Source organism: Neodiprion pinetum, chromosome 4 (assembly GCF_021155775.2).
Source record: "Neodiprion pinetum isolate iyNeoPine1 chromosome 4, iyNeoPine1.2, whole genome shotgun sequence".
Lineage (NCBI taxonomy): Eukaryota > Metazoa > Arthropoda > Insecta > Hymenoptera > Diprionidae > Neodiprion > Neodiprion pinetum.
In genome coordinates this window covers 3539878-3556928 of record NC_060235.2, presented here as the reverse complement: position 1 = coordinate 3556928, position 17051 = coordinate 3539878, and the positions used below count along the sequence as shown (strand labels likewise).

The 17051-nt window shown below is 38.8% G+C and overlaps 1 protein-coding gene across 1 annotated transcript in view; it reads left to right on the top strand.

The window, feature by feature from the left end:
- Positions 1-6379: 6379 nt before the first annotated feature.
- The window catches only part of DCX-EMAP (Doublecortin-domain-containing echinoderm-microtubule-associated protein), a 32015-nt gene continuing 21343 nt past the window's right edge, over positions 6380-17051 (top strand). Inside the window, exons 1-2 of the mRNA XM_069135450.1 lie at positions 6380-6500; positions 10273-10450. Coding sequence (XP_068991551.1) covers positions 10370-10450 — 81 coding nt within the window. The 5' untranslated portion in view covers positions 6380-6500; positions 10273-10369. The remainder of the gene's footprint in view (positions 6501-10272; positions 10451-17051) is intronic.

Genomic DNA, 17051 nt, shown 5'->3' with positions numbered 1-17051 from the left:
ATATATATATATATATATATATACATTCTTATGTACGTGCAAACAAAACCAATTGTAATGGACTCGAATGTAATTTCATTAATCGCATTAATAACACGAACGACAATTTTATTGTTATTGTTTTACCAATTTTATTGCATGTACCGTCGAAACAAGTATTTTGCTGTCGTTGCTGTTGTTGTTGTTGTTGTTGTATCGCGAGGAACAAGGCCAGGTGTGTAATAAATCATACATTGTACGTACATCCAGGCGAATCTTGCTCTAGATTATTTTTCAACACGTATAATGCTGACCCGAATCAGCGGAAGTGTAGTTCCTGTATTATAGATTGAACCGTTCGTTGTGCTTATAAATACATTGTGCCCTTGTAATACGCTAGTAGATTTTAAGATTGAAATATTTTTAGTCCACTTGTTTCGTTGGAGAAAAACTGTGGATAGCAGTTGCACACTTGTGTGTCTTTAAACATTTGAAGTGTTGAAATTTTACCGCGGAGGTACTTGATTTTTATTTATCGTAATCAGATTCTTCAATCGTCGTCCCTGATCGTATGGTTATTTCAAAATAAAGGCTCGACTTTTTTGTTCGGAATGGAAACAATGTGTGTTGAAGAATAAAATTTGTTTCGCGAAAACTGAGGTACGTGTGCATGTAATGTTTGTTCAAGAGATATCTTTTTTAATCAATTTTAACATCGTCGCGATACGGATTTGTATTATGGATCATTGATGGTAACGGATTTATAATAATAATAATAATAATAATAATAATGGTGAACAGCAGAAAAGTAACGAATAATAATCGAAGAAACTTGAGTCGGTATTTTAACTGCGAGAACGATGACAAGTAATTGTAATAAATGATAGAAAACAAACGAATCGATCAGTTAATAATTTACACAAGTAAGTAGAAAAATAAAATACCGATAAACACATAACATATAAAATGAGTATACAGCAAAATACAAATTAAAGACCTTTTCGTAAATTTTTATACTTTAGTTTTCCAATCTCTGCAGTGAGCGAGAATTTTCTATAAAATCACTTTGAGGGCGAATCGTGCCGCCTGTCAAACACGCTGCAGCTTTAAGTATAGAGAATGTAATTTACGACGTAGGTGTAACCTTCTTGAAAACGCGTGACGATGGGGCGGATCGTTGAAGAAATTCGATGCGATTTCCCTGCCCGGCAGAGGAAACGCGTGTATTATATATATTGTGGTGTAAGTCTGATTTGATCGCTATAGCTTCATTGAAACCAGAAATCGAAATAAATCGCGATGAAAATGCTCCGGAACGTTGAGAAATCAGTGGAAATTAATCCGTGAGTTGGAAATCATCGCGAAAATACTCGGAGAAGATATAGAAGCTGTGAAAAACGATAGAACGTCGAGAAATTAAAATTATTTCCCGTTTATTGCAAGACGGAAAACGATTTCCACGATTACCAGGACGATTTCCTAAACGCTGCTGCGTCGTAATATGATTATACAAACGATTCGCAATGATTTTATTTACGCAGATCGATCGATTGTTTCTTCGATTCACAATCTATTCTCGTTAAACAATTACGTGAAATTGAACGAACGGTAATTTTCGAAGAGCTGTAATTCACTTTTTATGATCCCCAAGCACTTTATAAAAAACGATCTCTGAGAAATCGATGAATCATCTGCAATTAACCCTGGTATAAGTCACGTAGAATTTCACCTGAAATCTCTTAAAACCGCTGAAATTCGTTTGAATCAATCACGATTGAAGTTTCCTCGAAATGACTCGAAACTGATATGATCGAAACGAAATTATCGAAACACTTTCATCACTCGTCGTTTTTTTTTGACCTCGTCGACGAATTGAATTTGAAAAATAAAACAAGTCAAATCTCGACTCATTGGTCGATGGTCCATAAATGACGTCATCAATCTCGAGGGTTTTTGACCCCCTCCCACCCTCCCGCCCCTTTGTCATTTTCTGTTAAATTTAATATACCTCCCCCCTTCCTCCTATTACCATTTAATTCTGTAATACAATTTCTCGGCTACGAAATTTATTAAAACTGGCACAAAGAAACCGAAGTACGCATATTCGTCGCAGAAACTTTATCCTATGCTCGAAACGTTTATGTAGAATACTTGCGTAATTTTTATTTATTCACGTAATTTGATTTGAATAGAAACAAATTTTTACATTTCTCAAAGTTCATTTTCTGCGTATGACGTCATAATTTCTGCCCCCCCCCCCTCCCCCCCCCAAACCGACGACGTAATTTACGCAAGCCCCCTCGTTGCTTGCCGAGAGCCAAAATTACGCACTACGAGAAGCAGCCGATGACACCGGGACTTTTTGTCAGCCATACCGAGGCCGGAAATCATCCAATAAGAAGGGTGGGGGTTGTCCGCATTCGTAGTCGAGCCAATCGTAAATACGCGCGAGAAGTTTTCGACCAATCGTATCGTCCCGTAGGGAGCTTGCGTCGATAACAGCGCGAGAGCAACAAGTTTGAGGAGAGAGAAGGACGAAGAGAAAGAGGTACGGAGAGAGAGAGAGAGAGAAAGAGAGAGAGAGTGGGAGAGAGGGAGTGAGGGACGAGGAGAGGGGGAGAGGGAGGCTTCGGGCACACACATCGGTTCACTGACACGTCGCCGAGGGTTGAAAAGTCGAGGGAACGACACTCGACGTCGAGACGGCATCGGCGAAGGACGCGATTCGCATGAATATGCAAAAAACCGCCTTTACATAAATCGTAACGTTGTTGTTATAATAATAATAGTAATAGTAATAATAATAATAAGAACAACAACAGTTTGCGTTGAAATGAAGAAACCGTGATACGGTGTGTCGAATTCCGAAGACTGTAACGTTGTTGACTGATTCCGGAAAAAGATTGTTGAAAATAATATTATCGCGTCATTGTTTTGTTACATTTTGTTGCTACTTTTTTCAATACCTGAGACGCGGTATCGTTTATTTATTTATTTTTTTTTACATTCCTCCCTCGTAGTTACAGTGCTTCGAGACGGGAAGAGATCTTCCTGGGCGCGAGAATTTTTTCCACAAGGACTTTTAGTATAATCGGTGAGTAATTGGCGAACGTTTTAAATTAGGTAAATATATACAATATATATATATATATATATACGTAGGAAAAAAAGATTACTTTAATGAGGATTTTTTGTGATACGTCAAATATCGCGTCTCAAGCTATCCGCAGAGGCGGAAGTCCGAGTTTTGTCAACCGGTTGTAAGATTTGGGTAGTTGAATTTTTGAGGAAATTATAAAATCGCGCGTGAAAACAGGCAATTCGAAGACGCATTTTCGATATTCAAGGCATTTTCATTGATCTCTCGGTTTGTTGCGTCGAGTGTGAAGTTTTTCACAAAATTTTTTTTTTGTCTTCCGCTCACGATCATTTGTGCACGACGAATGTTTGTCGCGGAGAGGATCGTCCGGCCAGCTTGAACGTACACACCGAATGATAATAAATCGAGTCAGCCGCAGTGTAAGCCGCAGTTGTAAACCACGTCGCATAGAAAATATATCGTAAAGTTCTACAACATCGAACCGATCGATTCCGAATTAAATTCCTCTTCTGTAGTACGTTTAAGGATTTTCAGAATCGGACACGCGACAAAACCACGTGGAATTATTCCAGCAGATTGGCAATATATATATATATATATATATATATACCATATATGTATGTATACATATATGTATAATTTTCGACGATCGTTAGATTCGACCACGCATAACATCAAGGAAAGATTGTTTCCTACACCCTTTCGTACGAACTTTCGATGCATCGAAAACTTGAATCAAAATTGTTGTAACATGAAACACGCACCGTGTGCAAAAGACGAATCTCCAACTATTGTAAAAAGTCTAGTCGAAAAAACGAGGAAACGGAAAAGTTGGAGAATTAAATTGTAACATTTTGTTATTTTGATGAAATAAATTAGAAATCGTGTATTTTAATTGAAATGTAGTTCAACATTTTTTCTTAATACAAATGTTTACAAATGTCATAGTTTGTCCGATTTCAATAAAACAACAGTTTAAAGACAGAGCTTTTTTCGTACACATGTTTTTTTTTTTTCTTTTGGGTTCTTATTTTGATTTCGCTATATCGATTGGACATCGTTTTGGCTCAATAAAACCTCTCGGTTTGAAGCTGATGAAATGTTTTCAAGAAACTTATCGGCAATGTTTCGAAACTCTGCAGTGAGAGATTAACTATTATGCAATGGAAATAAAAAATAAGAAAGAGTATCAATGAGACCGGAGAAGCATCTTCATAACTTACTTTAACTTATGCATTGGTATGTAAAAAACGATTTTATCATCAAGTTACGAATTAAAAAAGGTGATTTTTTTCAATATCAATATCCAAAAAAAATTCGAACCTAGTTTAAAATTCTTTCAACATCAGCTGTAGTAGGAGTTGCAATGATTTTCAGTATTGTGAAAGCTATGATATCGGTTACTGGTACAAATGAGCGAGGAAATATATTTAAAAAAAAAAAAAATTACGTGGGAATTCGAATTGTCTAATGTTAGAAGATGTTGAAATTTAAGTATGACGTCAGAACGTGTAACCGAAACATTATTTAGGAAGAAAATTGGACAACGTAAAATTTTTAAATTACCAATTTAAAGTACAAGTTGAATTTTCAAAATAAATGTTGAACGTGATAAACAAGCCCAAAAACAGTTTTTTCGTCGGTCTGCCCGACAAACTTCCGCTATCTGAAACTGATAGTAGTTGGCATGCACGTGAAAAAGTTTGGAAAGAAAAATAAGAAGTAAAAAATGTTTCTAAAAAACAAAAAATTTGTACGTTTTTTTTTAAACAAGCGTACAAACTGGGAAAAACATAATAAAGTTTATTTAGAAAAAATAATAAGAAGGAAAAAGCATTTGTTTATCAGCTAAGAATTTAGAATCGATTCATTTCCGGCAGAACCGGAAGTTCAAATTAAACGAGACATTGGAATTTTTCATGCCCATCATTTGATTGTAAAATCTTGTGAGTTTCAAATTTTTTTCATCCAATCGTCTCGGAGATCATGGCAAAAGTTTGTCGGACAGACCGACAGAAAGATATTTTTTTTAAAACGTGTTTTTCGGATTTTAGAGGTTAGAAAACGTGAAAATACCTTGAAATCAAATATCAGACGTGATTTATCACCGAAACGAATACTTTTCTTACGTAACCAAAGGCGATGAAAAGTAAATATTGCGCAAGAGAATAAATAAATAAATAAATAAATAAAACGTACACTGTTAAAAACGATTGTGAATTTTCTGTACAAAAGAGTTTTCAAATTACGAAATCAGTTTGCAAATTTACCGATTCGGTGTAGCGATATAAATTACAATGTACCCATTTGCCCTAAATTCACGATAAAGATGTTTGATTTCACTAAAAACTTATAAAAAACAGACACATGCACATACAAATAAGTAATTCGAATTTACTAAATTGTCCAATAAATTTATTGCATTTGCGAATTGAAAAAACAGCGAACGTACGACGAATAAAACTTAATCCGGTGGAGTGTAGGAAGTTCCATACAGAGATTTTTAGCATTGATACACTGAGAACAATTTCATTTGTTAGAGTAACTAGAAAAATTGAGTAAAACAGGTATCGTTGAAAAACCTGTTTGAATATTGTTGGAACTACGAAAAACGAGGTACGCCTAACCATTTTGCGCTATCGTCGATCATTTTTTGGTTATTGCGACGCAAGATCAGTTTGTTCGGTTTACTCTACTTTTTTAGTTAAACAAGGCTTTAACGTCAATTTATTCTCGCACGAGCATTAAATTTTCGCAACAGTTACGCGAACATATAGCAACAGCGATCGTAATGAGAAAGAATAGCAACGGATACCAGACTTTCCGGTATCGGCTAGAAAACTAATCTTCATTTTTTACCCAGAACAATAAAGAAATGAAAATAGTCAAGGGTAAAATAAAGATTACAAGGAACGTGTTTCACCCCAAAGGTGGCAAGGATAGACATGATAGCAGCGCAGGCGGTTTCGCGGGCTGGATCGCGGCTGGGTCAGTACGAGGAAGGCGGCGGCGGTCAGGGGGCGGCATCGGCGGGGGCGGGGGGCGGCGGTATACCGTCGGAGGATCAGGGGGCAGCACGTAACGACGACTCGCCCCAGCCGTTGGTTCCTATGGCCTCCGGCATGCCGGGACGCGGCGCTGCCGACACCGACGAGGGCGACGGCGACAGCGACGAGGAGGGGGCGAACCTCGGGGGCGGTGGGGCCGGGGGTGGGGATGCCCCCGGAGGCATGGGTGGATACTGGCGGCAGCAAAGCAGACCTTCTAGTCCTCGCATGCCGCCCCCGGAGCAGCCGGAGAACAGGCCCAAGAGCCGACAGGATCCGGCGCCGCCGAGGTACAACAACCTCGGATATTGGAGGGCGAGACGCGTCACGTTCTACAAGAATGGGGACCCCTACTTTCCCGGCGTTGAGTTCAGGTCAGTGCTCCTTGATTCAACTATGCTCGTCGTTACTCTCGATCCGATCCCGAAACCCAAATCCCATCGAAAGCTCTCCGCTTTGTACCGTCAAAAGTATTTCCCTCTCTCTTGGCTCCGGCAAATTTTGGTTCAGAGGTGAAATACATCAGACTCGATCACTTTGACGTTGTAGGGAAATTTTTATACCGCGAGTAACGCGATCCGCGAAACCCAAATATTATCGAAAGCTCTCGGCTTTACTGTACAAAGTATTTCCTTTTTCGTTGTCTCTCTCTCTCTCTCTCTCTCTCTCTCTCTCTCTCTCTCTCTCTCTCTCTCTCTCTTGCAAATTTTGGTGCCGGGTTGAAATGTGTCAGGCTCGATCACTGTCACATTGCAGGCAATGTTGACGCTGCGATTAGTCCGATCACGAAATCCAAACCCAATCGAAAGCTCTCGGCTTTACTGTGAAAAGAATTTCTTTCTTCTTCTCTTCTTTCTCTTTATCTTACAAATTTGGGTAAAGGGTTGAAATGTGTCAGACTCGATCACTTTTACGGTACAGAGGAAAAAATCATTACACGAGTCTGAAGTTAGTAACGTTAACGTAACGAAACATTTGGGGAAGGGGGGGGGGGGGGGGGGGGGGGGGGGTTATTCTTAAATTTTACAGTGATTTCGAAGAAGTAGTCAAGCTTTCAAAATATGAATGCTTTTTGCCTTGTTACAATTTACTGAATTTCAGACATTCCTTGCAATTGTTAAATAACGATTTTCCAATACGTTAATCATCACGATAACTTTACTAACTTCAGCCTCATATCGTTAATATTTCATGCAATGACGTATTATTAGTCTGTGGTAGAAGTCGAGGATAAAAGTTCTCGCGAAATTGTAAGAATTCAGATCAGTCTTCTATAATAACAAATCGTTATTGTTACTCCTGTCTGGCTACATCGTACCCAGAGAATATTCATGCTCGGAAGCTTTCATCCTGACAGTGAAAAGAACAAGGAAGAAAAAAAAGAAAACGTTATGCACATGCTGCTAACATTTAACTACGAATGACAATTATTTTTATGTCCTCGATTTGGAAGGCCAGTATCAGATGTAAATAAGAACCGAAGTTTTCACATTATTGGTATATTAATTACTGGTAAACGATCTGCACAATCGCAGCTGAAATACGTCGCGGTATGTTTGAATTTTTTTACACTTGCAAAGTGTCTAAATTTTGCGTACACTTGTCGCGATATTTATTTCCAATGTCGCGTTCTTTGACTTTGTGGGATAAACTTGATATTTGAAACGCATTTCTTCTTTATCCTAAAAAATATCTTAATCTACTGTTTTCATCAAGTATAGTCGGTGTATTGTATAGTTGTTACATTATCGTAGTTGAAGTTGTTGCAAACATTCTTGCAGCATCAGTTTCTCCTCTCTGGTGATAAATTTGAAGTTTCTTGGTTCAGACGATGCATCGCAGCGTTACTGGATACGTAATTTTGTGGAAAAAAAACGAACGCGGCACGGCGATTCCCGACTTACCTAGAATTCCGACGATTCAAACCTTCCAAAGCCACGTTGCTGCAATATTTCTGCACCATTGCGTGCTGTGTGCTCAGTTCGCGGATATTCCGATATATCAAGTTGACCCAATTTGTTTCCCAAATGCGAATGTGACGTGCGAAACGGCGTTGGGATAGTTAAATCACACATGCATGATATTTCCGTTTGACTTTGCGATGTCGTTGCTTTCACACTTTGAAATTCGATCAGATTCCTGACTCTCAGTTACTTTCTGCTCACGTTTTACTTTCCCATCAGCTTGGAATTCCCTTATTAAATTCTTCCAGTCACGCGGCTTACACTTCGTAAACATACTTAATCGAACCGCTGGTGTCTCGGTGAAAAATTTCAAGCTTCAAATATCACGTGTAAAGTTGTAAAAGTTGTCTAAAGCACAGCTGTTACACATTTAATGATTCGCACTTGTGTTCGAGCCTGTAGAATATATGCCGCTGATTGCGAGTCTTGACCTAGTAATTCATTTGTTTACCACACGGAATCGAAAAAAAAAACTTACAAAAAACTGATCTTCGATCGTCTTAAATTTCTGCTAATCAAATTTTGCTGTACTTTTGATCCTGAGATTCTCATTCGTTGCGAGCTTCTGTTTTTTTTCTTTTTTCTTTTTTTCTTTTATACTAGTTTTACTTCTATTTTTCGTCGATGCCGCGCAATTACGACCGATCCTTCGTGTGTGCGAGGGTGAGGCTACACGGTGACCCAGATTACGCCACGTGCTTACTCGAGTCGAGCTTTCTTTTCTTTGATCAACACCCGCGGCTTGATAACAGTCGACAGACATTATTAAGCTTCTATCGTACCGTTCGCTGTTGTTTCTCGTCCGTATGAAAAGAAGAAAAACCGATGAAAGCTTTCGTCGTTTTTTAAAAAGCTTTCCATTTTCAAATAAAAATATCCTATCCTCGTGACAGATTTGAGACTATTCATAAATCTCAATGTCGATTATATTCTCAATCTGTTCGTTGAATTCGAGCCTGCGATACAAAAAAAAGTCTATCGCTATATCGAATTAAGGAGAAAACAGAAATAAATATAAAAGCACCTTTACAGTATGTTACACAATGCGAGCATATTTTATGCATTTTTTCAGACACGCGTGTTTTCCGTACACGAAGTACCCGTTTCTATGACGGCATGACGAGTGATTCTACGAATGCGCATGCGCGGAGTACGGAAAAGACGACTTTTGTGTCCTAGGAGTGTTGAAAGTGGTTTTTTCCGTAATCCGCGCATGCGCCGTAGCAAAGAAATCTTCCATCACGCGATCCTAACCTCAATTTCGTGCTTCGCGAAAACCGCGTAACATACTCGCGTTGTATACAAAGAATCGTGCGCAACAAGAAGGCGACGGTCTTTTCGCATCGCGTGTTTGCGATGTTCGTCTTCGGCTCCTTTGCCTCGGCGAGTTTTCCTCCTTGTTACACAATATACTATTTTTAACAAGTAAATACAGGCAGTTTATTACCGACGAAAATTTTGCAATCAGTTCGAATATCCCTCTTTTATCCTAGCAGGAAAGTGTATGCAGTAAAGGTCTCGCGGTTTAATCGGAATCAGGCAATCAGAATAATCGAATCATAACAATCCTAGTCCTAGTTCAGTCTAATCCCTCCATCAGAATCCCTACCTCAAAGAAAAGTCTTGCGACGGTATAAATGTATAATTTCGCAATCCCCAATTATGCCTTGGGTAGGATAAATGACTAACCCATTTAGTCATACATTTTTCAACTCAATATTTTGCCCTGCGTATTGTTAGTCGGGGATTTTTGGGATCGTTGATCACGAATCTGAACTCAATATTTGATAATTTCTGAATCCAAGACGGCGGATTCAAGATTCCAAATCCAATATGGCGTATCTAAAATCGAAAAAACTATCAAAATATGACGAATATAGCCGAAGCTTGTTACTCGGAAGTTTTTTTCTCACCGTGACTGAATCAGATTTGAAAAAAATATCTGAGAACTCGCAAGCTCGAATGGCACGTTGTAAAAAATTCGAAGGACCTTGAAGGTGCGTAGCAAGGGCCGTGAAGTGTAAATCATCTGTAAAACGCTCTGAGTATTCGTAGTAATCATCCGACCGCTTGAGGTGAGCTCGGCTCGGTTGAAAGCTCACCATTGCCAGCGTCAGCGGCGTTATAATATCGAAAGCTGCGAAGCCCGAATTTCCCGCAATTGAACACCATATTTTTCCAGGTTCAAACCCGGCCGTGATATCGGATCCCTCGAGGCACTCCTGGACCGTCTTTCCCTTCGCCTCGACCTTCCCAGGGGCGCCAGACACATTTTCTCCATGGACGGGGACCGCAAGGTGACCCTCGACGAGCTGGAGGACGGAGCTTCGTACGTCGTCTCAAGCTACAAAACCTTCAAGGTGAGTGGGTTGGTGAAAAAGTTTAAACTGAGAGCGGGGAAGTCGGAATTTCAACAGCTGGAGGTGAAACTGTAAACGATTGTCAGAAATAACGAGGCGAGCGGATTCGATGTCATGGAAATCGTCGTAATTCGCTTTAAAGCTGACCAAGCGATTTTTCATGATCTTACACCAGTCCTGAGAACGAGTGCTTTTTAGTGATTTTCAGTAATTGTGTCGGATCCACAGCTCAATGAATATCATCTAAAAAGCTGCAAGGAAATCAATCGATGTAAATGATGCGCGAAGCTGAAAAACGCACCCGGCGAAGCTAGGATATTCGAGGGTGAAAGCTCGAGCTTTCTTTCCAGCCTTGTTTTACTCGGCGTTTGGCCTAGGATGAGGAAAAAATATTTGAGCTACTTGTAGACTTGGTGTTTATATATGTAACATGTATAGTGGGGTGTTGGCGACTTGCGTGCGAGCCATTGCCCTGCTTACCGTTTTGATCTGGGCCAGATACAAACGGTGACTGAGGTTTTATGCGCCTACGCAGCTTTCTTATGATACGCCTAAATCGCTTTATCGCTTGTACAACTTCCGCCGGCTCGTGTTTATCACGAAACGCTTATACGTGTGTGAATTGTGCTGGAAAATAATTGTTATTCCTGCAAATTCGCAGTTCTTGGCTGCTCCTGATGTGTTTATATAACTAATATTGACTATCACAAATTAAACATGTCAGACGTGGGTATGTATATTGGGAAGGTCCTTGATAGGGTTGATTTTGAGTTTTTATAAACGCTTTCAAAGTGATAGAAAAAAAAAAAAAAAAAAATCACCGTCAATTTAAGCTCTGTATATAATAACATGGGAAAAACTTTCATTGCTCTTTGAAATTTTTCAAGTCGTCGACGAATATACAGATAATAATGGAGAATATAATGTAACATATTTTATTACACAGTTGGTTATTTCGTACCTATACTTGACAGAATGATAATTTTACACGAATTAAACCTTGAACGTTAATTAAAATATGCACGCTTTCATTTACTAAAAAGTGTTCAAATCTTTACAAAAATATGTATTCGTCAACGACTTGTAAAATTTCAAAGAGCAAAAAAAGTTTGTCCCATTTGTTATTTCTATAAGATAATTCGATCACAAAGCTACCTTGAAGATGATATAGGAAGCACAAATTTTCAGGGGATATTTTTTTTATCAATTTGAAAGCGTTCAAGTCCTTGACAGAATAAAAATTAAAATACAACCCTTATTATGAATATTTATCCTGGGGGTTTCAGAGGCAGAATCGTGACTGATGTCGTTTCACATTTTGATTTTTAATCATGACGCATTTATCATAGCAAAAAATTTCCGCGCAGTCTACTCGAATCGTCGAAAGCTCGAATTTTAAAACCACATTATCTCCATCATTCCGTTATTTCAGCCCGCTCGATTATTCATCTATATCTGGGTAATATCGCTGCAGGACGATGATGAGGATGAACTCTTGATCCGGTATGCTGATTACGTAATTGTTTGGCTCAAGTTAACGCTCGTTAATATTCCACCCTCGTATAATTACCAATCAATACTGATTATACCTATACACCCTGCATCGTTATATCGGAACGAAACAAGGTGCGGCTTGAATATCGCAAAGATTACTTAAAACGGAGACACCTTAATGTTGGATATGATTTTACCAATCGCACATACTTTTCTTAACGCAATCCAGAGATCTCGGTTTCATTTAAATTCACATCTGTAGAAGAAGAAGTAATTTTTCGCCACTGTACAATATACGTGAACATGATACGCGCAGTGCAAAAGGTGCCTAAATTTTTCGTCCTTTCAGAACTTAGAAAACGTGGCGAAAAAAAGCCTTAAAAAAAAAAAAATTCCATATATTTGAAAGAAATATTTTACGATCGTTTCGGTAAAAATGACAATCGTATTTTAGATCTAAAAATACGAAAAACTCACTTTCCGATCAAATTTTTCCCGAACATCAACGCAAGTCAACGCGAAATTTTCGATTTATGTATATTACTCGTGTCTTTCAGCCGCATCGCGTCCGCCATTTACTGTTTACTCGGGAGCACGTGGCACGCAGTGTTGAGGATTGGGGGGGTTGGAGGTTCAGGCTCTCAGCTATAAACGGGGTGGAGAATCGGCGATGGGCGTGCGCGAGAAACGCTATAAACCGCAGTCGCAAACTATTTGCCGTGAAAGCTCCCCCGTTTCCATGGATATAACACAGGCTGATCCTGCTGCAGATGCGCAGAGTTCAAATTATCGCACAGTTATTATGTATGCGTATAAATCCGGCCCTTGGATCATTGCGGCGAATGAAATTCGAGGAACGGTATTTTTTTCCCTTCCTCGAATACAAATTTAACCCTCCAACTGTATACATTCAGTTTTTATCACCTTTGGCAAAACGAGAAAAGTATTGGTTTCGATCTCGGTCGATCTTGGTCGAAATAAATCGACTCTCAATGATTTACCAACAAACATATAACACCTTTCTTTTCAAATAAAGCATTGGATACCGTTGATATATTTATTTAAAAAAGAAATTATACATTTCCTTTTAATTTTTCTTTCAATACTTTTTCATCTGCCTCGCCAAGTCCTGTCAGTTTCAAACTTTTCACTCGTTCCTTTCAAGATTGAAAAACTAACAGACTCTTTCCTTTTCATGGTGATGAAAAGTATCCCAACGAACGGTTTTTCTGACTCGTCTTTCACCATTTGAATCGAATTCTCCGCTTGAATTTAGGAATATATTCCGAGTCAGATTTCGTCATGTGAAACTAGATATGCAGATAATAGTCTAAAAGAAAATAATAACAATAACGATAAGCAAGTTTGATGAAAATGAAAGTAAGGTTGGGCGAATTTGTTGCCAATACAAAATTTCTGATCCTCATTTTATGCGTAATTTATCGTATGTAAAAGCCTCCCCTTAATATCACCGAGTCTGGTTTGCGAAGGGCTATAATCCTTACCCTTAGCCCTTAAGGTCTGCAAAGTTCTTAAGGATGGCTCACCGTCTGCGTGCTTTTGAGGGGCTAGACTCGCGTGTCCGAGACGCCGGCAAGGGCAAGTGAATCACGGCTGACCGCGGGAAGTTAAGTAAGGAAAAGAAAAGGGACAGAAGGGTGCGGAGCGGGAAACCACACACAGCTGTATCTCATTATAACTCGCTGGCCATGCCAGACCGGCTACCTTGAGGATCAATAAGCCACGTGGGGTGGTCGATCTCTCGCTAACGGTAGCAGAGACTCGGCTTGGGGGGGCTTAGCCTGTGTCGAAATCTAGGGGGAAGAATTCGTCATTGACATTTTACTATTCACTCACTTATTCGTTTATTCGTTGAATTATTTCGTTACGAGCGCAAAAGGAAATCGAAAATCGAATACAGATAACACAATACACAGCGGATTGTCATAAGTCGTTAAAAACGATAGAAAATAAGAGGCCGCGTGTAAATGTTTATTAAGATCAAATTAGAGACGGACAGAAAAGTAGGATTATACGCGACGCTGATTGAATGTGAATTTTTTTCACGTAACTAATATATTCCAAGGACGCGGGAATTGATTGGCTGTAGTTGGTGAAATTCTTGAAAACGTATCTAAATTTTGTGCATCTACTTGGTGTTCGAATGTTTGTTGTCAGTATTGGAAGTGAAAAACGGAACGTTTATTAAACAACGATTGAAAACTATCTTCGGGTCAAAAAATATTGATCGACTGTTTTCTAAGGGCGTGGAACAAGTTTTTGTATGATTGGAAACATATTTCCAAATTTCTAACGAGTCTTCAAAGTATACAAACATTCTTCACTATTTTATTGAATATGATTTCTTATTTTTTAAAGTTCTCAACATTTTTAATTTTAGAACAAGCGATATCATTGCATCTGATCAGCGATATAAGCAAATTAATTAAAGCCTGATAGCGATGATTGAACAAATGAATGATAAGATTCGGTTTGAATTCTCAAAAAACGGCGTCAATTTGAAGGAAAAAGTTTTATTTGTTACGAAAAATCGGCCACACATCGGTCATAAAATGCTCAAGTTTCATTAAATCGAAAATATCCTACACGCTTCATCAGAAAATATCATTATAAAGCTGCAGTAAAAATTTAGAGTCGATCGATTAAAAATCGAAGTCGCTAGTTGGTCAACCGCCTTGAAAAAACATAATTTCATTTCATCAGCTACTCCACCGCCATTTTGTTTTAAAATAGCTAAAAAAAAAAAAAAATCCCTGTACCCCAAGACTTATACATTATCAAGTATGAAAAATAGAATCGAAAAATATTACGTCATTCTTGTTAAATGAATTATACAAAATGACCCTTGATTTCGCTTACACAAAGTAGTATTACCCCGTAACGCTCCGCCAGCCACCTGCTGCGTAAACGCAGTAGAAAATCCCGCGTGCGTCAGGCGAGGCAGCTAGTAGAAGAAGCCGGCGATGGTCCGGCCGTCAGTAGTGAAAGACGCCCGTGAGCCTTGAACAGCGTCCCGCCAGACGGCGAGTAGATAAAGCGGTGCATGACCGGACGGTCTGACCGAGCGACGCACCGACTACTGCAGCATTTCACCGCGCGGCTGCGGCTCGCGTGTCGCCCGACTTTAATCGGCCGGCTTCCCTGAGGCCCGAGGATATTTTCTTTTCTTTTACATTTTAAGCCGCAGTATCTGTAGACGACGAAGTGAACGATGTATCTGCGAAGATCTTGGATCGTGTAGAGTTTGGTCACATAACATGTGATGCACAATTTTTGGGAAATTACATGTGAACCCAACCAGCATTTTGTTTCACGATCAAAATTTTTCGGCCACTCTCCCAACTCTGAAACAGTAGCTTGAATTTTTTCATATTTTTTATTCGGCTAATAATTATTTATAAATATTGAGAGTGATTTTGAAAAAGACCTGTATTTGCCTTTCCATACGTTTCAAAACCGCGCACATGACGGGGCGATTTTTTTTTTTTCTACGTTTTTCTGGCACTTTTAATTTTTTGATCAATAAAAACATTGTTTACACAGTTTGTAAGATTCCTAAAAGATTCTCCAAACTTCTGTTTCTTACTGGAACACTTCTAGACTGATTTTAGTCTATGAAGATGATGAACAAAGTAGAATGTGTCAAATAAATAGACAAGAATCGCTCTATAATGGAAGCGGTCTGGAAATGTTTGGAAAAGAAAATACAGTTTTTAGAGAATTTTTAGACAATGCATATAACTTCGAATAATGAATATTATGAAGAAAATCAGAGCTTTGAAAAAAAGGGGCAGGGTTGAAATTCCGAATTTGAAAAATTCCGAAAGCGACTAATTTCGATTTTTTTGGTGGCGAAACTTAAAGTTAATATATCAAACTTTGACTAAGCGTCAAAGTTTCGAATAGTCCAGAAAACCCAACGCTGAAAGTTCCGAAAGTGCAAAATGCTGAAATGAGAAAATTTCAAATTCTGAAACATAGAAATTCCGAACGATCGAAGATTTTTAATTCCGTGCGTTTCTGGCTTGGTGAAATTTGACCTCTTCGATCTTTTTTTTGTTTTCGAATTTCGATATTTTTACGTTCGGAATCCTGGTCGTTCTAATTTTTACATCCACTCGTTGAGTAAACTACGCTGCGTGAGTATACATTAATTTTCGCAATTTTACTCTATCGAAACTTTATTTTTCAGATCTTTGCTCCATCGTAACTTGAATTTTGGGAATCTGCATTTCGAAACTTTGCGCCGTCGGCCTTCCGACAATTCGAAAGATTGTAGTTTCTTCAAAGTTTTATTTCTTCACTTCAAGTTTCGCCACGAAAAACTAGAATCACAAGTTTCGATCAATCCTAGCGTCTTCTTTTCGAAGATCTCTGGCCCGAAGCTTTTGCACCGGAAACGTAACGACAATGCGGCAAGATTGTCGCGGCGAGGTTTGCCAGACGTAATAAAATGTGGATCGCGTGATGGGGAAGAAGGGCGTTATGGGATGTATTTGGGACGGCCTACGGCGAGATGTAGGCCGCGACTTGTGCAAAAATAGCAATGGTCGAGAACTCGTCGCTCCCTCCTACCTCATACAGTTCCAACTTTATACTAATCAGCGACAGCGAAACTGCACGCAGGGTTTTCCCTTACCCTTATTCTCGGCGGTTTTACCCCCGATTTCTCGTTGCGTATTATGATGTACAAGGTACTCGATCGTAATCTCCGAAATAGATTAAACCGTGTACGAAAATTATGTGTTACAAACAAAGTAAAATATGCAAATCGGAGTTTGAATAACACGGCGGAGATTTTCGCAGTACGAAGTACTGATAAAACTGAAATTTTCCTCACAACAGATTCGTGAGAAAAAATTGGTTTCTAAAACTTGAAAGATGGAGAATTTTTTCTTTTTCTTAATATACCGAGAAAATTGCTTTGCATGCACAGTTTTAGATGATATTTTTTAAAAATTCGTAACTTATTTGAGAATTTTTGAAAGAATCTGGATAAAAATTGAAATTGTGAAAGAAAAAGGAATATTCTTAAGGTAAAAATCGTTGATTATGGAAGGGAAAAAATACGTGACCGAAAAAATTG